Below are 27,714 nucleotides of genomic sequence, written 5' to 3'. Positions count from 1 at the left end.
TTAAGAAACTAAACATGCAGGAAACAGCAAGCATGCTTCTGCATATTTACCCAAAGGAGCTGAAACCTGTATCTACACTAAAACCAGCACATGGATGTTTCTAGAAACTTTACTCATAACTGGGGGCTTCCTGGATGGCTCATCGGGTAAAGAACCCACCTGCAATGCAGTAGACCCAAGAGATGCGGGTTCTATCCCTGGGTGGGGAAGATCCCCTGGAGGAGGAAATGGCAACCCACTCCAGTATTCTTGCCTGGAGAATCCCAAGGACAGAGGAGCCTGGCAGGCTACAGTCCATGGGGTCACAAAGAGTCAGACATGACTTAGTGACTAAACAACAATAACAAGTCATAACTGACAAAACCTGGAAGGAACCAAGAAGTCCTTCAGTAGACGAATAAATAAACTGTAGTCCATCCCTACAATGGAACATCATTCAGCTAAAAAGAAGCTATTAAGTCAAGAAAGACATGGAGGAATCTTGAATGCATAATGATTAAGAAAGAAGGCAATCTGAAAAGGCTACAGACTGTATGATTCCAACTATATGACTCTCTGGAAAAGGCACAACTATGAAGGCAGTCAAAAGCTGAATGCCTTCCAGGAGTTGGTGGGGCTGGCAGTGAACGGGTGGAGCACAGAGGATTTGTAGGGCAATGAAGATGTTGTCCAGCACTCAGTGTTTGGACTCTGGTGATTATGACAGCTCAATGCAGGCTCAAAGTGAGGGTGCTGACAGCCGGGGGCGGGGGGCAGACGGTGCACGGGAACTGTGTGCCCCCCTCTCAAGTTTGCTGTGAACCCAAAACTGCTCTGAAAAACATGGTCAAAACATCAGGCAAAGGATAACAAGAAAAGTAAGCAAATATTGCAACACCACATCAGATAAAACAGAATTCTAGATGAAAGCCACTAAGTGGGACAAAGGGGACGGTTATTTTGACAGCCCACCGAGACGTGATAAGCCTCATCCCGCCCTGTGTACACAGCAAAAAGGGGAGAGAGTCCTCATTCACAATGCAGCTCCTGGGGGCTCTCTCCCCACCCACTGTCCCATGAGACGGGACGCGACCACCGCGGTAAGACCACTTAATCATGTGTCTAAAGAAAGGCCATCCTGTCCCTTCCTCGCACACGGCAGTGATCACAGAGTCAAGAAGGCTGTGGGGGTAGGGGTCCTCACCCAGCAGCACAGAGAAAACACATGGAGGATGAGCATCTCAGGGACACACGGGGCTGGGAGTCCTCCTGAGAGGATGGAGACCCACTTCCCCGCCGATATGCCGTCAGGTTCGTCATATTCGAATCTGCACACACGTGCACCACAGCCTTGGTGTCCCACAGTCCCTGGCTGTGGTGACATGCAGCCCGTGGCCCTGGAGCTCAGGGAGGTGGTCAGGAGGGAGCCCTGTGCCGGGCCCCTGTGCCATAGGGGTTCCCCTACTGGCCTTGGGGAACATTTCTAGTGATCTGGTAGAGAAAATGTCGACGGCATCCAAGCAGCCCTTCGAAAAAGGCTCTGCATTCCACATGGGGCGTCACCCAGCACCCAAAGCCAGGCCACACGGGGGCTCTCAGGCAGCATGCGAGTCATTAACACAGACGTGCACATGTGAGAAACGAAGAAATGGGGAGGATGAGAGGGGCTCTCCACCCCGCCCTCCAGTGACATGGGGGGATGTCCCAAACTGCAAGAAGAGGGAACTTTCAGAGACACAGAACGTGGTCCCACGTCCACAAAGTAAGAGTCTCACCATACGTGTGAGCACGCACACACGCACAAACATGCTAACGGAGCCAAGTAACGGGCTTCAGGACGTCGGTCCCGCAGCATCTGGAGCCCGAGGCTCTGCAGGTGTGACAGCTGTTCCAGCCCTCGGGATGAAGGCCCCACCCAACCCCACCACGCCCTGAGCAGAGAGCTCTCCCAGCCAGGAGGGAACCCGAGCAGCCTGGGAAGGGCTGGCCGACTCCACAGGCTTGACGATGAGGGAGGGCGGTGAGCCAAGGAATGCAGGCGCCTCCAAAAGCTGAAGAGGCAGAGACCGAGCCTTCCCTGAGCCCGGGAGGAACGCAGCCCCCCACCCCTTGTTTTTGGCCCCAAGAGACTGATTTCAGACTTCTGACTCCAAAGGTTACACATCTATGCTCACTGGAGCCCCCGAGTCTGTGGTCATCTGTCCCCGCGGCCCTAGGACACACACACCACATCTGTGAGAATCCAGACATTCCATCCGCAGGGCGCTGAGTCCAGCCCTCTCCTGTGAGGCCTGGATCTTGATGAGTGTGCTCACAACCAGCCTGCGATGAAAATCTAATGCAGAGGAGAAGCAGCCCAGGATGAGACAAGCGTGGTGGCCCCAGAGGCTGAGGCAGGTGTGGGCGGCCTGGGGCCAGTGTGTGAGGTTTGCAGGAGGAAGGGCCGCTCTGAGCTCTGGCCACTCTGCACGCTCCTTCCTCCAGGCTGAGCCCGCTTATCTGCAAAACCTGCCCCTTCCAGGCAGGGCCCCAGCCCCATCCCTCTGACCCCAGCTCGGTCCTCACTCACTCACAGGGGGACAGCCCCCTCGCGGGCCCACCTGGCAGGGACCCAGAAGGAGCTGGGATGGACATGTCCCGCTCTCCCTATGTGGGGCCTCACTCGCTTTATTCTGAGGGTCTCGTCAGAATAAATAATATTTATATTTATATTATTTATATATTTGTATATAAATAATTTATATATAATATTGATATATTTATTACATTTATAATATATAATAATAATAATATTATAATAAATAATAACGTTGTGCTGCCTTCACAGAGATGGGAGGGGACCGGGACACTCCCAGCCTGACTCCAATGGTCCAGGCTACCTGGCGGGGAGCGGGCGCAGCTCAGGGCCCAGCCTGACCACGCATACAGATGGAGCTGGTGGGGCCTTGACGGCTGCAGCCACTCGCCTCCCTTACCGGCCATATGGCCCTGAGGCCCGGCACAGGGGGCCGTCTCTGCTGGGAGGTGGGGGGAAGGACAGACGGGGGTGCCGGTGCCATGGAGGCGGGGGTGGAGCCCTGCAGGGAGTCTGCTGGGGCCTGGGGAGGCAGCACCTGGCACCTGTGGCTTGGCCACCCCCCAGAGATACCCTGCGCATGCCCCAGCCCACCCTGCAGCCCAACACGCCAGCAGCCTGAGGGACTCACTCAGTCAGAGACAGTCTCATCCCAGGGCCCCTTCCCCAGCACACGGGGCAGAGGGACCGTCCAGCCCGGTGCAGGGACTGGAGTGGGTGGGTAGTTGCCACCGAAAGGCCAGGGGAGGAGAATGCTCCAGCCCTGGGCCCATGGGTCCCTGGGGTGACGGACATCCGAGTGCAGCAGAGCATCTCCCAGGCTTCCACTTGGAACATGGCCTCCCTCCCAGGCAGAGGCCCTGCAATGTGAGCAGATGTCCAGTGGGAAGTCCCTTCTGGCCACTCCTCAGGCCAGCTGTGGTCAAGGAAATTCCACACCCCACGCAGCCTGGCCGGGGCCTTGCCCATACGAGGCCCATTCCCCATCTGGCCCCAGCCCCAGGCCCGCTACAGCTGATCCCTGACCCGAAGGGGACCTGGGCCCTGCCCAAGGCCCAGCAGAAGGATGTGTGTGTGTGTTCAGGGCCCTGGAGGGCACGCCGGGCCCCACCCTCACTCCCCCCCACATTATGCAGCAGGAAGAGGAGGTGGGCTTTTCGGTGGGACTGGGGTCCTCCTGGAAGCACAGCTCCCTGCAGGGCTGCCCGGGCCCTGTGGGCTTGGCACGGACAGGGCAGAGAGGGCCCTGCGGACGTTCCGAGCAGTGACTGCGGGGGGAGGGGACATGTGGCTCACTGCAGACGATCCCCTCTGCAGGGCAAGGTCAACGCCCTCTGTGCTGACATACATAGGCACAGCCCTGCTCTGCTCTCAGCCCTGCTCACAGGGGCTGCCGCAGGCCCTGGGCTCTGCACACACCTCAGATGACCTTCTGGGGCACAGCCTGCCCAGGCTGCTCCTAGGATGCCCTTCTGGCCACCCTGCTCACACATAGTTCAGCCATCACCCCTCAAGCAGTGTCCCGTCTGTCTGCAGAAGCCACGGCCGCTCCCCTCTCTCCCTTGGTTTTCTCCTTCCTTGGGGTGGACTCTGCCTGTCGTGAGCACTTGTTCCTGCCCTGCCCTGGCGTGGGCACCTCCTTGCTGCATCCCAGACCTGGCCAGCGAATCACCCACACACGTTCCCCAGGAGCCCAGCAGGTGACACTCCCTCTCAGGGTCCAGGGCAGCCACCCCTCCTCGCACTGGGCCAGCTCCAAAGCCCAATGACTCTGCAGACCAATGAGCAGGTCGAGGCTGTTCCCCACAACACCACAGGGTTGGGGGGGCAGGACACACACAGCGGGGCGAGGACAGGACAGGCCAGCAGTGCAAATCGGCTCTGCTCAAGGGCCCAGTGCACCATGGACACAGAGGGAGCTGGGGGGCCTAGCAGCTGTGGTGGCCCGTCCACCCGCTACTGGTCACATGGTGCTGGGTGTGCAGTCTCGGGGGGACATGGCCCCCAGGAGGGAGTGACCCTCCTGCTGCCCAGGAATGGAGAGGCTGTGGAGCTCACAGGCCGGCTGGTGGGGCCCCTATGAGCTCCTCAGACTCACTGACCACTGGGTTGTCAAGACTTCTGGACTTTCAGAGCAGCAAGCCCCCCACCCCTGTGGGCCCCTCAATCATGCAGGCTGGGACACAGAAAGGACCTGAGACACTGCGGCCCAGTGACCGGGAGCAGCGACCAGAATTCAGTGGTCTGTCTCTGTCTATGCCTCCATTTCCCCTCTCTGACACACACATGACACATGATCCCGGAGCTAGGGGAGACGCTGTCACATACAGACCTCTGGCCTCAGCCTGCCTCTCAGCCTCCCCAGACCTCCGCCTCCTCCTGGAAAGGAGGCCCCATCCGGCCTCCCGAGGGCATGACATCAGGGCCAGCGGGGCCCCCGAGCCAGGCTCACGCAGCCCTGGCCGAGCTCTCCTGGCTGGACCGATGGGAAAGCAGGTGGCGGGCGGGCCATTACCTGCCAGTGGCCCTATGAACACGCAGTGCCCGTCCTCGCGGGCTGGGAGGGAGGCGCAGGGGAGTGGCAGCCCGCGCCCGTCCAGGCGGCTCCAGCATGCGTCCTCCAGGGCCTCGCAGAACTGGCGACAGGGTGGCGGGCCGGGCGGCAGGCCAGGCCCGCAGGGGGGTGCCAGCAGCAGGCAGAAGAACCAGGCCAGGAAGCGGTGGCAGTGGGTCCGGAGCAGCGCCCCCCAGGCCGGAACCTCAGCCTGCACCTCCTCCCGACTTGCGTGGTGGAGATGGTTGGGCCACCAGGAGTGCCTGATGCCCAGGTTGCCGCAGAGAGCCAGGGAGGGCGGCAGGGGCAGGCAGCGGCCAGCGGTGGTGGGGACAGGCTGCCCAGTGGCAGCCGGCTCAGCGGCCCTGAGCAGTGCAGACTTGTTAGCAAGACCGGGCCCCGCAGAATCAGCCACGTGGGGAGCCCAAGCACCACTGTCCACAGTTAGAGCTGAGACTGCGACATGAGACAGCTTGGCAGGGGGGTCAGAGGAGAGAGCCCAGAGGGCAGTGTGCCTGCCCAGGGAACCCGTCACCAGGGGAGGTAGAGGCGGCGTGGGCCTGCGGTCGTCAGCGTGCTGCTGGCCGGGACGGGCTGTTGCAAGCAAGAGTCCTTCACCGTCCAGCTGCAGGGGCCGCCTGAGGGGCAGCTGGCTTCCCCAGGGAGGCGCCCGGGCCGGCACAGAGGAAAGAGAAAATCTACCTGGGGTCGGCGTTACCAAGGACTCCCTGAACCAGGGTCTGCCAGGGGAGGGTGGCGGCTGGGTGGGCACTGGTAGGGCGCCGGCCTTGGTCATCTGGGTGTCTGGAGAGCTCAGGGCCTTGGTGCTCGACTGGAGGGTGGTCCCGCTGTCCTGGGGGGTGCTGGAGGGTCCAGGGGTGGAGAGGGTGTCCGTGGTGTCCGTTGGGGGCGGTGTCTCTGCCCTGGTGGAGCCCTCGGCTAGGGCAGTAGAAAGGGGGTCTGTGGGGGTCGCGGGGGCCAGCATCCCTGCCCTGGCAGAGCTCTCGGCAGGGGTGGTGTCCTGAGCGTCATCCCACAGCTGGACGAAGCTCCGGATGCCCTGCGCCACGTTCAGGATCTTGGCTCCGACACCGGCGATGTTTTCCTCCTTCAGGTCCGGGCTCGAGCTGGAGGCTGTGGGGCCAGCGGGGGTCTGGCCCTGCCCCGCCTCTGGCCTCCCCAGAGGGTCTGTGGGGCTAGCAGGGACTTTCCACCAATCAGTGGAAGCATCCCGGGGGGCCACGTGCGTGGTGGTTTCCTCCGTGGGCCACACAGGTGAGCTGTCAGAGGTCTTGGAGGCTGGTGGGGCTGTGGGCCAGGCACTGTTCCCGGACCATAGCCAGGACAGCAGTTGAGCCTGGGCGGCCGAGAGGCAGCAGGCAAGCAGCAGGAGGCTGTGGTGGCCGCGGCGGCTGCTAGGGTCGGGAGCCATGGGGCTGTGTGCTCCGCGGAGCAGCGGGCCGCCTCTGCTGTCAGGAGGTGGGGCCAGCCCGCTCCGCCTCCTGCTCCCCCCTATCCCCGGCCAGCAGCCAGCGCCAGCGCCCCATTCATGCATCTGGGCAGCTCCTCCTTCCACCTTTCTACTTCAAGAGGGAAAACAGGCAAATCTCCACGCAAGGCGACAGGTCCCCCCCAAGAAGGCCTCACACTTCCTAGAAGCAGTAAAGACCTCCCCCGCCAGAGGCTAAAGGGCACTGGCAGGGCAGCCAGAGGAGTTCCCAGCTCCTTCCGCTGCGACCCGGGGCCCTGGGCCCCTCCAGACTGCCATTCGAGTCCCTGCTCGGGTATGTGGGAGTTGGGTTGGCTCCAGGCCAGCACCTTAGTCCCCTTGAGGGTAGAGGGGGCTCCTGCATGCTCTGAGGCTCAGGAAGGACCCTCCTCCTCGCCCTGCAGCCTGCAGAGCCCAGAACTGAGAAAGCACAGGGCACAGGCCCTCAAGGGCATCTGCCCTAGGTAGGGCTAGGAATCTCAGGAGACTGGAGTGCAGCCCCCAGTCCCCCGTGCCCACCGCCCTCTGCACTTGGAGCCACTTTGACTGGGAAAAGCCTGGAAGCCTGGCCTTGGGCCACAGCTCTGGAGCAAAGCTGGAGCTTAGAAACCACTGGGCTCTGTCTGAGTCCTTCCTCCTGCTGCAGCTGCTGAAATGGTCAGTGTCCGGCCCCTGGGGCCTGCTCAGAGTCGCCTGCTCCCTAACCCACCTGGCTCTGTCCCCCAGGGACACCTGGCTTCCCTCACTCCATCCTGCCAGAGATCACAGCCTCTTTTTCACTTTCACTCTTAAAACCTGCTCAGTCACATCAGCCCTCTGTCTCCATGGACTAGAACCGAACTCTCCAGCGACTATGCCGGTGTTTGAGTTCTCACTGAGTATTTCACTCAGACCTGGGAGTTTTTGATCAGTTCTTGAGAACTGCCCCAACGGGACAGCACAGCAGTTGGGAATCTACATGAAAGCAAAGGAAGATTATAGACTTGATGAGACCAAAGTCTCCAGACAAACGGAGATCCTCCCCATTGCTCCCACACCTCGGAGCTCAGCCTGAGAGCAGGGAGGAGGGCTGGGTGAGTATGCCCTGTCTGCAGGCTCTGGGCACCAGCTTCCTCTAGACATCGCTCAGTGCCCCTTCTGGTGGTGTCCCACACTGGGGACTGCTAGGAGGCCAGAAGCCAGGCCGGCCTGCAGCTGGACTCCACCCACCCAGTCCCCACTCCTTCCTTCGTGAAACCTCAAACCTGCCTGCTCACTTGTGTCCAACTCTTTGTGACCCTATCGGCCATAACCCGCCAGGCTCCTCTGTCCACGGGATTCTCCAGGCAAGAATACTGGAGTGAGTTGCCATTTCCTTCTCCAGGGGATCTTCCCAACCCAGGCAGATTCTTTACCACTGAGCCACTAAGAAAGCCCTCAGATGACACAATTCCTCCTCCAGAACACTGAGGAATGTGTCCTCCCAGAGCTCACTCTGGGGTGTGGGGAGAAGGCCCCGGTGCCAGAGCAGCCTTGCCTGGGACTCACGGCTGGTGTGGGTGTCTGACTTGGAGGACGCTGCCCCCTCCCTGCCCAGCACCTGCCCTTGGTGCTGCCCCTTCAGTCCCCGCCAGGAGGGGCTCCAGGCGGCAGCAGGAGGACAGGTTGGGGGGGGGGTTCCCCCAACAAGAGGGCCCCAGGGCAGGACCAGCTCCAAGCTCTGTCCCATCCTGACCACCTGATGGGTGGTCTGTAAAGCAGTTTCCACAATCACCAGGCCGGGGCCCAGCTCCCGCCGTCATCCTGGGCCTGCACACAGCGTGGCCAGCAGTGCTCATGGTAAGGAATCCTCGGCCAGCTGACTAGGGCCTGGGAGATGGGAGCCCAAGTGGAATCCGGGTGGTCTATACACGCCTGCACATGCCCAATACTCACTTCGGCAAACACAGGTGCTCCCTCCTGCAGGCTCACGTCATCACACGCGATCTCACACCTCCCCCCACACACAGGTCCACACACACACCACGCTCCACGCTAGACCCCATGTGTGCCCTGCATGCCTGGCACGCCAGCTGCCCCTCTGCCCAAGTTCCCCGAGGTCCCTGTCCACTCCAGGCTGTAGCTGGGCCCAGACAGAACAAGGATGCTGTTGATAAATGCTGTCCAGGGAGTTGGGCAGCCTGGGATCAAAATTATGGTTCAGGACAGCAGAACATGGGTCTCCTCTGGAAAAGGGCGGGGGAGCACCATTCCATGGAAGGCAACATCTGGGTCCCCCCATCCATTCCAGAATTCTCAGAAACGCCCAGAGAACGTTCTTGCTGTTCACTGCCACTAATGGGATTTTATGCCTGAAAGTCTCTGGAAAATCTCGGGACAGAAATTTCAAAGGTCCTTCCCCTTCTCCAGGCACATCCTGGAGGGAGACCCTGGGCCCAGTTGAGGGAGAGCCCCTGCGCTGTCAGTGTGGGGCTGCCCTGCTCCCCCTGGTCCCGGGCCTCAGCTACTCCCCGGGGCCCCTCAGCAGCCCCGGGCCCGCACTCACTCGTTCACGTCACCCTGCTTGGGAGAGCCAGAGCCGGGAGAACCGTGCTGCTGTGGCCCCCTGCACTGAGCACCCACACCATCCCCGGGAGACACCCCCACCCTCCCCCCAGACCCCACTCTTCCTGCCCACCTTCTGGAGGCCAAGCTCACCTCCCAGCACTCTGAGAACATCACACGTCCACCTCCTCTGAGAACACCAGCACGGCTCTGCCCCAGGCCTCGGCTCCCATCGGGAAGCAACCTGCCGAGGTGCTGGTCTGAGACACCCCTCTCCCCGTCACACACCTGTACACACGTTCACGTGCACAGACTCACACGCACATGCACACATGCACATGGGCACAGCAGCATTCAGAAAGCGTGCGGTATAGACCAGGCTCCCTGCTGGCTGTGGCTGCCACAGGCCTGCCTGGGCCAGCCCATTGGGACACACAGGGTCTGAGCCTCAGGGCCCTGCGGAGGGTCCCATAGGCGCTGGTTCCTCCGGAGTCCGTACTCAACGTGGAGGCCAGATAATCTTCCCTGAGCTGCCCATGGGGACGGAGGAGGGGAAACGGGTTTTGAGGGAAACCACTGGAAATGGCTGAAACACAAATACCTCTGGGTCAGGGCCCATGTTTCTGAGCCCCCAGGTTAGGAGTGACTGGGATCCAGGAATTCCTGGTGAGCTAGGAATTCACTGGGTCCGGGACCAGAAGCCAACAACAGCACGGTTCCTGCTGGGTCTCCTTCTGCAAGCTCTCACACACCCCTCAAGGCCTCGCGCCCCATGCTTACTGCCCTGCAGCTCCAGACAGGGCTGCCCTGCCTCAGTGATGACGCCCCCTCCTCGATGGTGTGGTAGCTTCTGTTCTTTATTAACCTGGTGTCCTCCTCTATTCAGATCCCACGCTGCCACTGCTTAAGTCAAGTTCTCCTGCATGGGTTGGTTCCCCCCTCACCACCCGCCCCGCCTGCAGAACTGTCTCTGGTGACCTCTGACCCTTGGAGGACATAGAGTTTCTGTCTGAGGTTTCTTGGACACTATCAAATACAACAGAGTATTTTAATTTATAGAAGAGAATTCTCGACCCAGTGGAGATAGGAAGGCGGTGTTGGGAATAACAACGCGGCTTTCTCTCTCACAGATTCTGGGAAATCTTGGGAATCTTGCAGGTGTCAGGTGACCCCTAGCAAAGCTTCAAGTGGATTCCCTTCTCTCCTCATGCCAGGAACACCCCACCCCCACCAGGACACCCCACACTCCCAGCTGAAAGGCCTTCCTTGCTCCTCTGCCCATGCACAAACCAAGCGAACACTTCTACCCTGTTGATGCCCCAAAGGGCTCACCAAGTGCGTGGTGGCCCGTGTGTCTATAGGTGTGTGTCTGCGTGTCTCTGATGGGTGTCTTAGTACATCTCTGTATACGCAAGTGCATGTCTGTGGACCCACACATGTGCACGTGTCTCGGGTCCGGGTGCACTGCGTCCACTCCCCTGTGCACATGACTGTCTCGGGTTTCCAATGCCAGGGAGGCCCCCTGGCCAGCTGGGAAGTCCCACCAGGTCGGGGTTTGCTAGCCACCCCTGGGGTCTGTGCAACCCAGGGACGGGCATTCGGACTTCCGTGTGACAGGGGCTGAGCTCAGCCTTCTGCTTGCACCTTCTCTTGGGAATGACGCCCAAATGACGACCAAATCCAAAACCATCTGAGTCGCTCCCTCACTGGCCTGCCTGGGGCCTCCCTGAGGGCACCTGGGCACCGTTCTTATGGGACAGGTCTCTCTGGTTCAGGATCACTCCCCCTCCAAGCACCAGGGGGGCTGAGGGGCCGGCCACCCGCTAGAAGAGGACCCAGCACCCAGAACTTCCGAAAGGTTCTGCCTCACGCCCCTGCCTCGCCCATCGCCCCGCCCCGCCTCCTACATCACCACGCCCACTGCCACGCCTCTCATCCCGCCCGGCCTCCTGCCCCGCTCCGCCTCGCCCTACGGTTCACCAGGGTTTGTTCTGTCTTGTTGGCCAGACTGGTTTGGATTCCTGAATAATGTGATCTTTCTTTTTCATTTTTAAAAAAGCACAAACACCCACACGTGAGCAGAACTAATCTGAGGAACAAAGAGATGAGCGTGTCCAGGACTGAGGTCCAGGGCCACCAGCTCAGAGGAGGGCCTTGTCTGCCTGGCTCTTGGGGGCACTGCCGCTGGGGCCTCAGACATCCTGGGCTCCGGGCGGGGTCTTCCCTGAGGCCCTCCAAGTGGTCTGCCTGGGGCCGCCCACACCTGCCCAAAGGCCTCCAAGCCAGCACATCCTGCAGCGACCCCCCTCCTCAGGTCATCTGGGGTTCTCTCTCTTGCCCCTAAGGACCAGACACTAGAGATTGTTCAATATGCGTGGGCCTGTGGGAGCTGCCCAGCCCTTGCAGGTGTCTCCAGGCCTCCGAGGAGAGGGCTTGAGAAACAACTGTTCCAGCGCCCACTGCTGGGGCAACAGGCCCCAGGCCCCAGGCCAGCAGCGCATCCAGTGAAGACCCGTGCGTGGTTGACATGCTGTCTCCAGCTCTTCCAAAATGAAGCACGACCCCTCCTCTCTCTGTGTCCAACTAGTTTGTAGTGTCCGGAGTGTCCAGACGTCTTGCCCCAGCCCTGCGTTTCACGGCGACCCTTTCGACCCACAAGGATAAAGGCCCTGTTGCTGGGCGGGATGGCGGCAGGCTCTATGCAGACCACTGGCAGGGCCCCTGCCCCAGCCTTTCCTCATGGCCACTGTCCACCCTCAGGTTGCCGGGAATATTGAGTGGCCAGGATTGGGAGGCCAGGCAGCCGGGGCTACAGGTCAAGGTCCGTGGGTACCTCCCCTCCCTGTAGGTGTCGGTCACCTGAGGACCCACCTGGCCACACGGCCAGTGAGAGCTGAGCACACAGACCCAAGGACCAAGGGTGGCAGGCACGTTGCAACACTCTGTAATTTTTAACTGCCAGGCGGTCCGGCCCTGCCCCCTCTGTCCTCAGGCGTCATTTAACCTACTTCTTCCCCCAAGGTCCGTGACCCAAGGCTGGGCCAAGCAGGGGTGGGCAAGGGGCCACCTGGTGGGAAGGAGAGCCCCAGCCTCAATTCCAGACTCCTCTGTGGGTGACATTGAGCCTTGGGAACCCTCCGGCCCCTAGATCCACACCAAGCATCGCCCCACACTCAGAGGAGTGGGCCTCTCCCACAAACCCACCACTGGCCTGAGGGTGACAAGAAACACTGGGGCCCCTCCGGCCCCCACAGAGCCAGTTCTTGGAGAGGTGAGCATGGTAGGCGGAAGCCCCCTGCTGGAGGGGCTATCAAGGGAGGTGAAAGGTGGTCACAGAGCAGAGAGTCTCAAAACATGGACACATCTCAGGGAACAGGCACCTTCCCAAAGGGACCACCCAACAACCACCAAACACCGACGCCCTCCCAGCTCCCAGCTCCCGGCTCCTGGTGGAAGGCCACGTGGAGGACACGCACATGCCTGTACAGGGCACACCCCGAAGCCAGAATCTAAACACGAGGAAGCAGCTGGACAACTCAGACAGGGTGTCACAGGACAGTGGCCAGACTGTCCAGAAACATCCGTGTCAGGAAAGCGAGGTGGGAGGGACCATCCAGGGTGAGAGAGTGAGGAGCCACGGCCACCAAGGGCCACGTGGCGCCTCGATGTGCCCAGGCCCCCGAGCAGAGACAGGAGCCAGCTTCATAAAGGATGTCACTGGGACCTGGAGGGCCCTGTGAGTACGGCCTGCTCGTCAGAGAACAGGCGGACAGGTGTGATGGCCCCGCTGCAGGAGACACACTCGGGAAGGCCAGGCAACAGGTTGGGATGTGGCGCTCACAGCAACGAAAGGAGCATGTGCACCTGCACGGGGGTGTGAGTGTGGACACACACGTGGACGCGTGTGAGTGGTGTGTGTGGCCCTGCAAGACACATGGACAGGCCTGGGGAAGAAGGGGAACCATGGTGAAGGGCGCACGTGAGCAGACTCCGCACAGTCCTTCTGATTTTTCTGCAGGTTTGCAACGTTCCCACCAGAGAAGTTCACAGGGAGAGCAGAGCTCACCTCCTGTGTCCACCTGGAGCACTCTCTCCACTGCCTGTCTCTGGAAATGCAGCTGGCTCAGCAGAGGGGGGTCAGACCTGCTTTCCAGGCACATCCCACCCCTGCGGCCACACGTGGGAGTTACCCTGCCAAGCCTTCAAACCCCTATAGCAGGTTGCCTACCAGCTGGAAGCAGTTCTCAGCTTCCCTGAGCACCCAGCAGGCGACACCACCACCAATTTCCCTTAATTGACATCATTTATGTTCAGTTTCCAGGTAACCCTAGTGGTAAAAGAATCTACCTGCAATCCAGGAGACATGGGTTCAATCCCTGGGTTGGAAGATGCCCTGGAGGAGGAAACGGCAGCCCACTCCAGTATTCTTACCCTTACAATCCCATGGACAGAGGAGCCTGGTGGCTTCAGTCCATGGGGTCACACAGAGTCGGACAGGACTTAGTACATTCACTTCAGTCAAAAGGAGGAACAATGAAGTGTCCCCAACTGCCGATGGTCACACTGGCGGTCCATCCACACAGCGGAGTGTGGTTCAGTCATGAAAAGAAGGAGGGCCTGACACGCACCGCAACACAGATGATGCTTGAACACACGACATCCAGTGAAAAGCCACACACAAAGGTCACATAAAGACTCCACTTACATGAAATAGAATAGGGAAATCTATAGACCCTGATGCTGAGAAAGATTGAGGGCAGAAGAAGGGGATGACAGAGGATGAGATGGTTGGATGGCATCCCTGACTCGATGGACATGAGTTTGAGCAAACTCTGGGAGATGGTGAAGGACAGGCAAGCCTGGTGTGCTGCAGTCCATGGGGTTGCAAAGAGTCGGACACGATTTAGAGACTAAACAACCACATAGAAAGTAAGCCAGTAGATTAGTGGTTGGTTAGGGCTGGGGTGACAGCTAAAAGGTTTCTTTTTCTTTTTTTTACTGAAATATAGTTGATGTGCGATATTCTGTAAGTTCCAGGCGTACAATATAGTGATCCACAACTCTGAAAGGTTAGGCTTCATTCGTGGTTATTATAAACCCCATGTTGCTTATTTTATACCTAATAGCGCGTAACTTAACCCCAGCCCCTATCTGGCCCTCTCCCTCTCCCCACTGGTGGCCACTGGCTTGTTCTCCCTCCCACTGGCTTGTTCTCTGAATCTCCCCTCTCCCCACTGGTGGCCACTGGCTTGTTCTCTGAATCTTCCCTCTCCCCACTGGTGACCACTGGCTTGTTCTCTGAATGTGTGATCCTGCTGCTTTTCCGTCATTTTCATTGGCTGCATCTTTTAGATTCCACATATATGTGCTATGCTTCCCTCGCGGCTCAGATGGTAAAGAATATGCCTGTTACGCAGGACACCAGGGTTCAGTCCCTGGACTGGGAAGATCTCCTGGAGAAGGGAATGGCAAGCCACTCCAGTATTCTTGCCTGGAGAATCTTATGGACAGAGGAGCCTGGCGGGCTGCAGTCCAGGGGGTCACAAACAGTCGGACACGACCAACACTTTCACTATACGTGGTAATCACACGATCCAATGGTATTTTAGTGGTATAAGTCTTTTTCTGTCTGACGTATTTCACTCGGCATAATGCCCTCCAAGTCTATCCATGATGTTGTAAGTGGCAAAATTAAGGCTTGTTTTTGAAAAGATAGAAATGTTCTGAAATTACGAACATCTTTGAACTAAAACCTTCTGAATCATACCCTTTAAGTCAGTGAATTTACGGCATGCGAATTATGGCTCAGCAGAGCTGTTTGAAAAAAGAGTGAAGGGAGCCTGTCACAGTTGTCAAACCACACAACCCTGACACTACTTAATTTGCATTTATTTGATGGTTCCTGAGATTGATGTTTTGAATACAGTCAATGAAAACATTTCTCTCCTTTATAAATTCCTGTGCACTTTTACTCATTTTTAAGAGCGTATTTAATCTTAAAAAAAAAAAAACAAAAACCAGGGATACAGTCAATGGTTGTCTTTGCTACTAATGATGTTTTTCAAGCTTACCACAAGCCTCTTTCACAAAACCCAGGTTCCTACTTTTAATGAGTTCCATCTGTGCCCGGGGGGGCCTCTCTGGGCCTGGGTGCCTGGCAGGTCCACAGAGCTGCCAGTTCTTAGCTCCGCCAGCTCAAGGCTGAAATTCACGCCTGTGCTTCGCTCTGCACAAGGCACGTCGACCAACATCACAGCCATCCTGCGTCTCGTCAGGAGCCCCGGGAAGGGGGTGGGCCGACCCCAGAGGGGACAGGGGACAAGGACTCTCCGGCTCCGGGCCCAACGTGTACCCACGTCCCTGTGCCCCCGTGCTCCACCTCAGGGGACATCGTCCTTCCTTCATTCAACAAACACGCCTTGAGCTCCTCCTATGGGCCCAACCTGCTCTGGGCGCTGGAGACGTGTCAGCCTCAGGCAGGAAGAGTCAACCACTGAGAGGACACGAACCAACTGGACAGCAAGGGGTGCACGGGGTGAGTGCCCAGACAGGATGTGGGGCAGAGGGAGGGCGCCTGGCGGGGATGGAGAACCCAGCAGCGTCCCCCACACTCAGACACCAAGTCCTGTGCAGTGACCTGGCCTCCCCTGTGGAAGGATCAGATAGCTGCTCGGCCACCCGGGTGGGACAAGCAGGTCCTGCGCCAGTGGGGAGGATGGTCCCCTTTCCTGGAGTCTTAAGGTCAACCAAGCCAGTGTCACCACGAGACCTGGGTCCTTTAGCAGTTGTGGATGCCTTCAGTGTCTGCGGTTCCAGGGTCTCGTCCATGACACCCACGACAGGGCACCAGGGGTCTAGCATTTCAAATAAAGGCCCTTGACCCAGGAAGTTAATATTTGACTAGTGTTTCCACCGAAGGTCACATTGCTGCACCATCCTTCGGCGACAGGGACAGCAGGGAGCTCTGAGCAAGGACTTGTCGCCATCCCACCCCAACAGGCACAGGGCAGCCTCAGCTCCTTGCCATGACCTTCTAGAACCCATGAGAACATGCTGAGGGACAGGAGGCCTTGGAACTGAGAGCTGGGCTCCCATGGGTGGGGGCCACAGCGGGGGTGAGGGGCAGAGAGAACGCAGAGGACCAGCAGGGACCTTAAAGCGGCAAGCTGCCTGATTAGTTTTTAAGGGCCTGACGGTTGCTCATTAACTGGATTTTTCACGGCCGACTGGAGGGCAGGCTCTCGTGGCCAGGTTCCCACGGCGGGGGGATGCGCCAGGGAGCAGCCGCCAGCTCGGTCAGCCCATATCTGTGACAGGTCCGGTCAGGGTCAGGCCGCGCTCTGGGACGTGCAGCCCGGCCGGTCAAGGCCGGAGCCCCCTACCCCAGTGCCTACAGCCGTCCTTGTAACTTCATGTCCACAGGCACCTCCTGGATGGCAAGCCCCTCGCCCCTTTCTCAGAGCCAAGCCCTCGGGGAGGAAGAGAAGCAGAGTGGGGGAGGTGGGGGGTGGCGGAGCAGCTGTCTGCCACTGGAGGGTGTGTCGTGAACATGACCTTATTAGGAAGAGGTCATGCATGTGAAATTAAGGATCTCAAGACAAACTGGGTCCCAGATCAACAAGGAGGGTCCTCAACAAGAGACACGGCACAGGGAGCAGCCTGTGGAAATGGACGGGAGTGAGAGAGACGACCACCAGCCAGGACGCCCGGAGTCCTGGGAGCTGGACAAGCCAGGAGGGGCCCCCGGAACCCCGGAGGGAGCACCACCCCTGCCCTCAGACTTCCAGCTCAGAGAGAAGAGATTTCGGTTGTTTTAGGCCCCACAGTATGTGGTCATTTTCAAAGGCTGCCCCACGAGACGCCCCAGGATCACCAAGGACAGGTGCGAGCAGTGAGGGAGGGCAGGGGCCGGCAGCAAGCCCACCCAGAATCAGGGCTTTCCCGGCGGCCAGGGCTGCAGCCTGTGACCTGCCCGCCCGCCCCCAGGGCTGGGCTCGTGTCTGTGGTAGAGGCAGCCCCTGGCCAGGCCCACTGGGTCCCGACCATCCACACAAAGCTGAAACCCACAGGGCAGAGGGAAGGCTGGGGGTCGGCACCACCTGCCCCCACCTTCACCTAGTTAACCCTCGGCCGGGAGGAGACAAGGACAAGTCTGGTCACAGCCGTCCATGCAGGCTGCCCAGGCACCTGACCAAGCTTAAGGTGCTATGGTCCCAGGAGGCAGCCTCCAGTCATCACCCACCCACGTCACAGGAACGACCTCACCTATGGGGACATCGGCCAGCCCGGGGTCAGGATGATGGGGTTGGGAAGCAGAGAGTGTGAGCCCAGGCCGCCCGTCAGCTCCAGGTCCTGCCAGGGAGGGCTCCATGCAGACAGGACCCAGAGAGAGAGGTCAGCCCTAGTCCAGAGTGGGGACCCCACCCAGTGCCTTGCACAGGCCACCAACTTGGAGTTCCGCTCCACAGGCTGAGGTCAGAAGGGGACGTCACAGCCCCTGACCCCACAGCATCTGCTGGGAGAGTGCAGTCAAGTGCCCCAGAGTCCAGCAAGCCAGAACTTAAGTTGATGCTAGAACAGTCACGAAACAGCTGGTTTGGGTCCTGCTTCCTGTCCTTTCAGGGCCGCGGGGACACAGGCGAGTGGAGGACCGGGTCGGGCCATAGCTCTCAAGGCAGGTGTCCAGATACCTCATCCACCTGGCTCCAACTTTTCCTTCTGGCTTAATTCACAGCTGGAGCCATAAATCCCTTCTCAGACTCGTTCCTACCGACCGCCCCTCAAACCGCCCCTGCACAGGCTCTGTGCAGATGAATTGCCCCCCAAGCCCTAAGCCATGCTTCCCCCACAAGCCCAGAACTGTCCCGAGTGGCAGTAACTGGAGGAAGATCACCCTGCCCTGTAAATAGGCTTGTGCATAGAAGACATCCGGGTCTGTGAGCACAGGGCTGTCATGTGGGGCACCAGCCGCCAGAGGGAGCCACGGACCCAAGGATGGGAGACGGTAGTGGTGGACCCAGAAAGTTCACCTTGGGGGATCATTATAAAGAATAAATGTGTTGCATGCGCTGTGATGGACACAGGTCCAGAAAGCATCCACTCCCATCCACAGCCCTAACTTATCACCCCTCGACCGACGCTCAGTGACTGAACGTTGGGGTCCCCAGGCCGGCTGGCACACCAGCCCACCCAGAGAACTGGGTCCCTGTGGCTGCTCTCACGCTGCTAAACTTATGCCTGCCAGGAAGCACGTCCCCAAAATGGGGTCACAGGCTCAGAGACAAACCCCCAGAATTTAGGTAACGGTGAGGGTCAAGTAGGGTTCCACTGCCGGCCCTGCGTGGGGTGTAGGCATGAGGTGAAGTATCTTCACGTGGGAGGACATGTGAGGCCAGAGGGAGGGGCAGGCAGAGTTGCACACCCCCACCCCCACCAGACACACACATGCCGCTCCCCAAACCTGTAACATGGTAGGGAACTCGGATGCAGGCTGCTGGTCAGCTGACTTTAAAAAAGAGACGATCCTGGCTTATCCGGACAGGCCCACTGTGCTCCCAAGGGCCCTTACATGGGGAAGAGCCACAAACCAGAGAGATGGTGTCACGAGAAGGACTGAACTGGGGCCCAGAGAGAGAGTCAAAGGAGATGCTGGAAAGAGGATTCTCCCCAGGGGCCCCTGGAAGGACCAGCCCTGCCCACACCAGTCCAGAGAGAACCATGTCAGACTTCTGACTTCCAAGACGCAGAGAAAATACCTCTGTGTTACTTTATGGCAGGCACCCTGTGGTCACTGGTCACGGGGGCCCCTGGACCTCCCTCCACTCTGCATCTCCTGAGGGGCCCACACCTATGGCCCTGGCACTGCATCTTCACGTTTAGGAGCCCCTTCCTCCATCCGGCCCAGCACGTTCATGTTTGGGGGTACAAGCGCCTTTTGTTATGGGGCGCTGGCATCCTCCCAACCCAGCTCTGCAAACACCTCTCTGGTTTGTCCACCCATCTCTGGTTCGCCCATCCATCTCTGGTTCGCCCCTCCATCTCTCGCTCTTGGCTGAGGGTCCTTTTCAGCCCCCTGACTGTGAGACCACCGACGCGTCCTGAATGACAGCCTGATGTTTGCGGTTTCACTCCAGGACCTTCAGATCATTGCTTCTCAAACCACCAGCCACGACCCGCTTTCCCCGACCAGTCGTGGCCAACACTTTGTGACACACAGTGAAAATGTCCCAGTGGTGCTCCACACGGGGACTGTCGCTTTCTGTGCTTGGTGCCCTGTCACCAAGCCGCCCAGGAGCCCTGGGCCACCACGAGCGGGGCATCTGAGCCACCTTCTTCTGGCTGCATGGACAGACATGCCCCGCCAGCCAGCAAGCAAACCGCCACTTCCAGAGAACGACCACGGAGGAACTGGCAGGGCCATGCGGGGCCGAGTGCAGGGGCCTCAGTCAGGCTGAAGGCCGCAGCCTTCCTCCCCTTCCTGGGGAAGAGCTGCCTCCAAAGCAGCCCCACAGGAGAGCAGAGCCCTGGGCTGCGGCTGGCGGGGCTGTGGAGGGTTGGAGCAGAGAAAGGAGGGGTCGGCCAAAAGGGCAGGATGGGCAGTCGGTGCGTCCAACCCCACAGCAGCGGCACCCCATGAGCCAGCTCCCGGAGCTCCTACCCAAGGCACGTGTGCATAGGTGACACAAGCCCCACCTCCAGAACGTGTGCAGCTGGACCGGCCCAAACCTGGGAGGGGACGTTCCTTCTCTGTCTGGCGTCCCTGGGGGACAGCCGCATCCTGGCTGAGCCTGGCAGCAAGCTGCATCCACCGCCCCAGTCCAGCCTGCATCCAGCAAAGGCAACCTTCCCAAGTAACAGTCCCTCTTGTTCCAGATGGAAGTTGAAAATGGAAATTTCACTCAACTCTAAACTACAAGAAATGTGGTCTGTGGGAAGTTATACAGTGAACATGGATTCCTCTGAGGACGGTCTGTGTCCCTGGGCGCCAGGCACAGCCCCGCCCACACCCTTTCCCCATCATGTGGGTATCCACCCTCCAGGGGTGCCAGGCACAGCCCCACTCACACCCTGTCCTCCCATCACATGGGCATCCTGCTTCAGGGGCATCGGGCACAGCCCTGCCTATGTCCTGCCCCCCGTCATGTGGGCATCCCCCTCCAGGTGGCTAGACAGGTCCAGGATGAGGAGGCTGCTTGTGGGCTGCATCCTGCTGGAGAGTGAAGGCCCCACTTCACCCTGAGGGGTCACCTCCCCAGGCAGGGCCCCACTCACGCAGCCCAAGGAAGTCAACCTACAGTTAAATCAGTGTCAGCGATGAGATGACAGACTGCATGGGCGGCACTGCCCGTCTGACTGGAGAGAACGCCCTCTGAAATGCTCTTGCTCAGAGAACACCCATCTGCGAGGTTTACAGAGCACCCCCAGAAGAAGGGACGGGGCTCCAACACGTGTGGTGTGGACCCAGTCGCCCAGGCCGCCAGGCCCGCTGCTCCCACGAGACGGGCAACAGGAGGGATGCCCACAGGTGATGGAAGGGGTGCGGGTTCACACGCACATGCCCACCAGGGGGGACCACGTGTCATCACGACCCCCACGCCCCATGGGAGCCTCCTCAGTGGTGTCAGCCCCTCCCATTGGCCCCAGCGTGGGACCACCTCCTCATTCCCACCTGCATCCTGCAAGCCCCGCTAATGCCCCTCCCCAAGTTGGCCAGTCTGTCCCTAGGCCACAGCCTGGACAGGGCTTCAGGGCTCACCCTGTAGCTGCCTGAACCTCAGGCCACACTGGGCTCCCTCTGCCAGGATGCGTAGCATCCGCCTCCAGTGCTCACCAAGTCCAGGGACACCTTTTCTGGATGGTTCTGGGGCACAGCTGACTGCCAGGCCCTGGTCCTCCACACCCACCCTGACCACATGGCCACCTGGCCAGCCTGACCACCTGGTCACCTGACGACCTGGCCACCTGACCAGCCCGACCACCTGGCCACCTGGCCAGCCCGACCACCTGACCACCTGGCCAGCCCAACCACCTGATCACCTGGCCAGCCCAACCACCTGGCCACCTGACGACCTGGCCACCTGACCAGCCTGACCACCTGACCACCTAACCACTCTGACCACCTGGCCACCTGGACAGCCCAACCACCTGACCACCTGGCCAGCCCGACCACCTGATCACCTGGCCAGCCCGACCACCTGGCCACCTGATGACCTGGCCACCTGACCAGCTTGACCACCTGACCACCTAACCACTCTGACCACCTGGCCACCTGGCCAGCCCAACCACCTGACCACCTGGCCAGCCCGACCACCTGGCCACCCTGACCACCTGGCCACCTGGTCAGCCTGACCACCTGGCCACCTGCCCACATGGCCACCCTGACCACCTGGCCACCCTGACCACTCTGACCACCTGGCCAGCCTGACCACCTGATCACCTGGCCACCTAACCACATGGCCACCCTGACCACCTGGCCACCCTGACCACTCTGACCACCTGGCCAGCCTGACCACCTGGCCACCTGGCCACCTGACCATGGACCAAACTGCTCCCTCTGAAGGCCAGACCAGGGCCCAGGGCACAAGGAGGTGTGTCCCCTCCAGTTGCACTCCTGCTCCAATGACCACACCTGCGCCTGCGCCCCCAGCCATGCACTCACAACACCCATACCTGTTCGGGCTCCCACTGTGTGAGCATGAGCTTCCCCCGCACCTTGTGCCACTGGGGAAGCAGGGGGCGGGGGCAGGGGGCTTCAGGTACAGAGGGCAGACACGTGGGGTGTCCAGAGCTAGGCTCCACTGAGTGCTTCCCCAGAAAACCACCAAGGAGCCAAGCCCTCTGGGTTCCCATGCGCTCACCGTGGGGCTGGGGTTGCAGAGGCTGGCACCTGACCCCCAGCTGCCCATGTCTCAGCCTCACAGCCCCTCCGTGGCCCAAGGCACAGGGCAGGCACACGGCCAGTCGCTATGTAAAGAAACAAGCAGAGAACGGGACCTGCGCGCCTTAAAGGTTACCCCAACATGACCCCTGAGGGAACAGGAGGCCATGGAGGCCTAGGGAAGGGATCTCCTTGCAGGTTTGTTAGCTTGAAACCAGCCCTGATGCCTGCAATGGCCGGGGGAGCCTCTAGGCCGTCTGAGGCCCTCCCACCTCCAGGAGCAGCTGTGGCCCCAGCAGTGACGGGGCAAGGCTGTCCACTGAGCCTCCGTCTCCCTCAGAACACAGACCGCCCCATTAGCACACCTGGCAGGTAGCAACAACCTAGTCTCTTAAAGCCTGTTCACCATGTACCTACGAAAATAGATTTTTTTAATTTTAAAAGATCGAACAAAATGTTCCCTCCTGTCAGCCAATTTTCCTCCTGACGTCTGAGCAAGTTCAGCACGTTTCTGTCTCCCTGCTCTTCTACAATATTCAGAGGGTCAAAAGAATCAGACATTAAACAAGACTGTGTGACCCCTTTTAAAACGAAACCACTGTTATTTTCTTTGGCTAAACCGTTAAGGCAAGTTTCAAAGAGGATTAACATCTGCACAGCCCGCTGTTTGTCTCCAGAGCCTTTCTGGCGTGTTCTCATTCGGCCATCACAGGAGGGGCCCAGGGTGCCCTGCAGGGGGGCATTTCTGGGCCCTCAGCGACATACTGGACATCACTCTGGAAGTTAGGCAGGCGGCCAAGCGGTCAGTCTGATTTGTGCAGCTTCACCAAGAGGGGAGCGAGCCATGGGCAGGGGTGGACGAGACTGTGCCCTTCCCAGAGGGCACCTCGAGTGGGTCCCACATCACGTCTTTGCAGCGTGGAGCCGCCAGGGGTGTGGGAGAGGGGTCTTGTTCTGGTGACCTGCTCCAGGGCCATTCGAGGAGGATGGAACAGCGGAGACTGGAAACACCGCGGGCACAGCAGAGCCCAGGCCTTGGGGAGAGCTCTGCTGGGCTCAGAAATGCACCCAGGACAACTGCTGGGGCCTTGAAACACCACCATCCTCTGCGGGGTAGCGGGAACCGCAGCAGAAAGAGCCTCCCCCGCCCCCACCCCTCCGACTGGGGTGGCCCCGCCCACCTGCCGGGGCGGGGGCGGGAGCAGGGCAAGGGGCGGGGACTGCGGCTCCCTCCCTGCTCTCAGGCGCTCCGCGGAGGTGTCTGGAAACGCCCTTGGCTCCCTGAGAGCTCTGCTCTGGCTCAGGCCCCCTCCCAGGCTGCCTGACAGCCCCGATAAGCTGCTGTGCCTGGAATGTGACATTCCGGGGGCGTCAGGTCCCAGCCTGGCAAGAAACCACCTGGAAGACAAATGACCGGACGCCTGCTGGACACAAAGGTCCCCGCGGGTTACAGACGGCGGACCCGGTGGGCGTGGCCTCTCTACTCACTTCTGTCGGTTCCTTTCTATCCCGGCCTCAGGCCCCACAATGCCCGGCAGACCCCCATGCGGGGTGACCCTGTGGGGTGAACGTGCCTTGGAGCCTGCTGACTTGGGCTTCCCGACCAGCCGGTTCCGGCTGACCAGGCCCTGCGTGTAAGGGCCAGGCCGGAGGTCCCTGCCAGAAGACTCTGTGGCCATAACAAATCTCTCCATGTGACCTCTGCCTAGATATCAAAGCAGATACACCGCGAACCACGAGACCCGAGACCCGAGGCCAGGACCAGCAGCCTCCGCATTCCTCAGCTTCCATCTGCCTTTGTAACCAGACCGAGGGTCACCAGGAGCGACCCCCGAGTCAGCCCTGGGCGGGCCCAGCCCCCATTCTGCAGTCTGCACAGGCCAGGTGTCTCAGGAGACCCGGGCACCCCACCTAGAACCCCCTCCCGGCACCCAGGCAGACGGCTGAGGCCTCCCATTTCTGCCACATTAATCACTTCGAGCTGCCTGCCCTGAGGCGGGGGTCAGGAACTGGAACAGGGAAGGGATCTTCCTCCTGCTCGGGACTGTAGCTGGGACCCCCCCCACACAGAGGGTCCTGGTACCAGCAGGGATGCAGCCCCCACACCCCCACCTCATGGTCACCACACTGCTGGCCCCGCACTAGTGTAGAAGCCTCAGGCAGGGCAGCAGCAGCCCTTCCTCGGAACCAGGCTGCAATTGGGTGGGGTCGGGGCAGCCAGGTGGGTGCACGTGTTGATGGGCTCCGGGGAGGTTGGGGGGGGGGACAGTCGAGGTCACATAGTGGCTGTCACATAGCTCATGAAGGATGCTGAGGGAGCATCTTCGAGATGCTGGTAACGGGGTGGCAGAGATGCGGGTGATGGGGAAGTGGAGATGTGAGTGACAGGGAAGCAAAGACGCAGGTGATGGGGAAGCAAAGATGCGGATGATGGGGAAGCAGGGATATAAGTGATGGAGAGGCAGAGATGTGGGTGATGGACACCCACAGCATATCTGGCTGCAAGAAGGACCCCGCCATAGACAGTAATGGAACAGCTTGAGTAACCTCGGCCCAAGGCACACTGGGCTCCACACCCCTCCCCTCCCTGCTCTCAGATGCTTCACCACAGATGTGGGATCTGCTCATCTGCTCAAAGCTTGAAGCAGGATGATTCCTCCAGCCGCTCCAGGGGCCGCGGGGGTCAGGGGGAACATAGGGGACCCGGAACAAAGGCTCCCAGATGCTGCTGTAGCACTTGGGGCTTGCCATGGTGTGCACAGCTAAAGGATGAATGAATGGATGGGGGATCCTGTGGGAAAGGATCTCTCCACAGGGAGAGGAGAGGCTCTCACCCAGGCTGCCCCGTGTGCTGGGGAGCCCCTCCTAACCTTTCCTTCTACCCTGCCCGGAGCAGCGACTGCCCTGCCACCCACCCACACTTATGTAAGCCCGATGGTGGTGAGAAGAGAACAGGGACCCTCCACCCTCACCGATTCTCAGGAGGCCTGGTGTGGTGTTCACACACATTCCTGAGGGACTCACAGGAGGAGGTTCCCAGACTCAACTTGGGAAAAGCACAGTCCTGAGTCTGGAATCCCGAGTCCAGAGATGGCTCAGTTACACAAGATGATGTTGTAAATGTGAAAGGCCCTGCACTGAAGTGTTATTAGCCATAAAAGAAACCCCACAAAGCAGCGACCCATGACAACACAGATGAGCATGGAAAGCATGGTTCTCAGTGAGAGAAGCCAGACGCAGAAGGACACACACTAGGCTCCACCCACGTAAAACGTCCAGAGCAGGGAGTCCTGACGCAAGGAGCAGACACACTGGGGCCAGGCGCTGGGTCAGGGTGGGGTTTCCACAAGGAGAATGCTCTCCAGCTGCATGGCCAGTGGTTGTGCAACGGAGTGAATGTACTAAACGTCCTGAGTTGTTCACTGTGAAAGGATTAGTTTTATGCTGTGAATGAGTGAAAGTTAATAAAAGTTAAAATGATGAAAAAGTTAAGGACCATGTTCTCCAGCCTACAGAGGACAGAACATATGACACCACGTCCTGGAATCTCCTGATCTAAGTCCTGGGCCCGGCCTGGCCAGGGATCAGCGCCTGCACGTGGTAGGACAGGGGGCGGCCCACCTTCCCCAGTCTGCTAAGCCCTTGTCTAGGTGGCCACCCCGTCACACAGCACATTCACAGCCCCGGCCTCACTCACCCACAGGCTCCTGAAGCCCTGAGGGCACAGCGCAGTGACAGGCACCCTCGAGGCTCCTGGGGAGACCAGAGGGAGGCAGTCAGGAAGGCTGCATGGGGGAGGTGGCGTGGGCACATCCACCCACCCTGGCTCTGACCCAGGAAACCTGGAATCCTCTGCCTCCCAGGACGATGCCAGGAAACAGCCTTCTCCATGGAGAGGCTGGGGCCCGGGAGGCCTGGGGGCCTTGAGTCACTGCACCTCATTGCTCAGCCATGAGCTCACCATCCAGGTGCCAGCCTGCGCTTGGAGGCCGCACCCACTCTGCCTCCCCATCAGCCCCACGGCACCCAGCCCCGAGCCACGAGCTGGGCACAGACAAGCCAGGGCCCATGTGTCTGCAGATGGAAGTCAGAATACAGATTCTAGTGGGACTCAGGCCACTCAGACCTCACCGTCCAGTAAAGGGCTGCAATACGTGGGCAGCTCCACCCAGACATGTCTGGCTCGGTTCTGACATGCAGGCAGGCAGGTGAGGTCATGCTGGGTGGGCACAGGGCAAGGAGGGGCCTTCCCAGACAAGGCAGGGCTCTTACCAAGCAGTGTCCCAGAGGCATGGGCACAGTGGGAGTCTGGGGTCTGGGCAGACAAGGCAGTTCACCCTGGGGAGCAAAGAGTCTTGGGGCTGCCATGAGTGAGGGGCCTCACACCTGCCTTCTGGGGTCCATGCCCAGAAGGCATGGGCAGGAGGGGGCTCCAGACCTGGTATATCTGAGCACATTGGGCACACGCAGGAAGGAGAGGGACGGGCTAGGGGGGCATTCTGATGTGAAAGGTTCAGTGAGATGGAGACAGATGAGAATAAACATCAAAACAACAAGCTCAGCTATCCCCACTCAGGGCCACAAATGGTCATGTGGCATCCAGGAGGTCAGCAGACCTGGTCCTACAAATGCTCCATCTGGAAAACCCTGGTTTAGCACGCAAACACATATACACATGCACATGCACCCACACGCTCCTACATGCACACACATGAACACATGCACACACACGTACGCACATACTTGTATATACACGTGTGATTGTGCATACACCTACATGCACACTACACACTTGTGCACACACACCTGCAATATATCATGGACCTACACACACACATGCACACAAGCACCTTCATGCACACACACATGCACACATGCACCCACATGTAACATGCATACACACATACATATACATGTGTGTGCACACACCCACACACGTGCCTTACACATGCACACACATGCACACACATGCACACACACATGCACACACGCACCCACATGGAACATGCATACACGCACACATACATATACATGTGTGTGCACACACATACACCCACACACGTGCCTTACACATGCGTACACACCTACACAGGTGTTCACACAGGCATGTGCACACCTACGGACATATCTACATACAAATGTACACACCTGCCTCTGCACGCACACTTGCGTATGCACATACACACATGCACACATGTACACACAAGCACATATATGCATAAACAATAGAATGGGAAAGACTAGAAGTCTCGTCAGGAAAATCAGAGATACCAAGGGAACACTTCATGCAAAGATGGGCACAATAAAGGACAGAAATGGTATGGACCTAACAGAAGAAGAAGATATTAAAAAGAAGTGGCAAGAATACACAGAAGAACTGTACAAAAAATATCTTCATGACCCAGATAACCATGATGGTGTGTTCATTCACCTAGAGCCAGACATCCTGGAATGTGAAGTTAAGTGGGCCTTAGGAAGCATCACCACAAACAAAGCTAGTGGAAGTGATGGAATTCCAGTTGAGCTATTTCAAATCCTGAAAGATGATGCTGTGAAAGTACTGCACTCAATATGCCAGCAAATTTGGAAAACTCAGCAGTGGCCACAGGACTGGAAAAGGTCAGTTTTCATTCTAATCCCAAAGAAAGGCAATGCCAAAGAATGTTCAAATTACTGCACAATTTTACTCATCTCACATGCTAGCAAAGTAATGCTCA

General features: G+C 59.1%; 1 protein-coding gene across 4 annotated transcripts in view; it reads right to left on the bottom strand.

Moving 5' to 3' along the window:
• COL18A1 (collagen type XVIII alpha 1 chain) overlaps positions 1 to 27,714 on the bottom strand; it is a 93,864-nt gene that overhangs the window by 47,383 nt on the left and 18,767 nt on the right. For 2 of the 4 annotated variants that reach the window (XM_018052196.1, XM_018052207.1), the window contains exon 1: positions 5,811 to 6,557. The exons of 1 other annotated variant lie outside the window; for it this stretch is intronic. In XM_018052196.1, coding sequence (XP_017907685.1) covers positions 5,811 to 6,540 — 730 coding nt within the window. In that variant the 5' untranslated portion in view covers positions 6,541 to 6,557. Of the gene's footprint in view, positions 1 to 5,810; positions 6,558 to 27,714 lie in introns of those variants that run through there. One more of the 4 variants, XM_018052201.1, reaches the window with a different exon arrangement.

The sequence above is a fragment of the Capra hircus genome, chromosome 1, assembly GCF_001704415.2.
Source record: "Capra hircus breed San Clemente chromosome 1, ASM170441v1, whole genome shotgun sequence".
In the NCBI taxonomy this organism is placed as follows: domain Eukaryota; kingdom Metazoa; phylum Chordata; class Mammalia; order Artiodactyla; family Bovidae; genus Capra; species Capra hircus.
The sequence above is the reverse complement of the archived record's forward strand: the minus strand, read 5'-3'. Positions and strand labels throughout refer to the sequence as shown.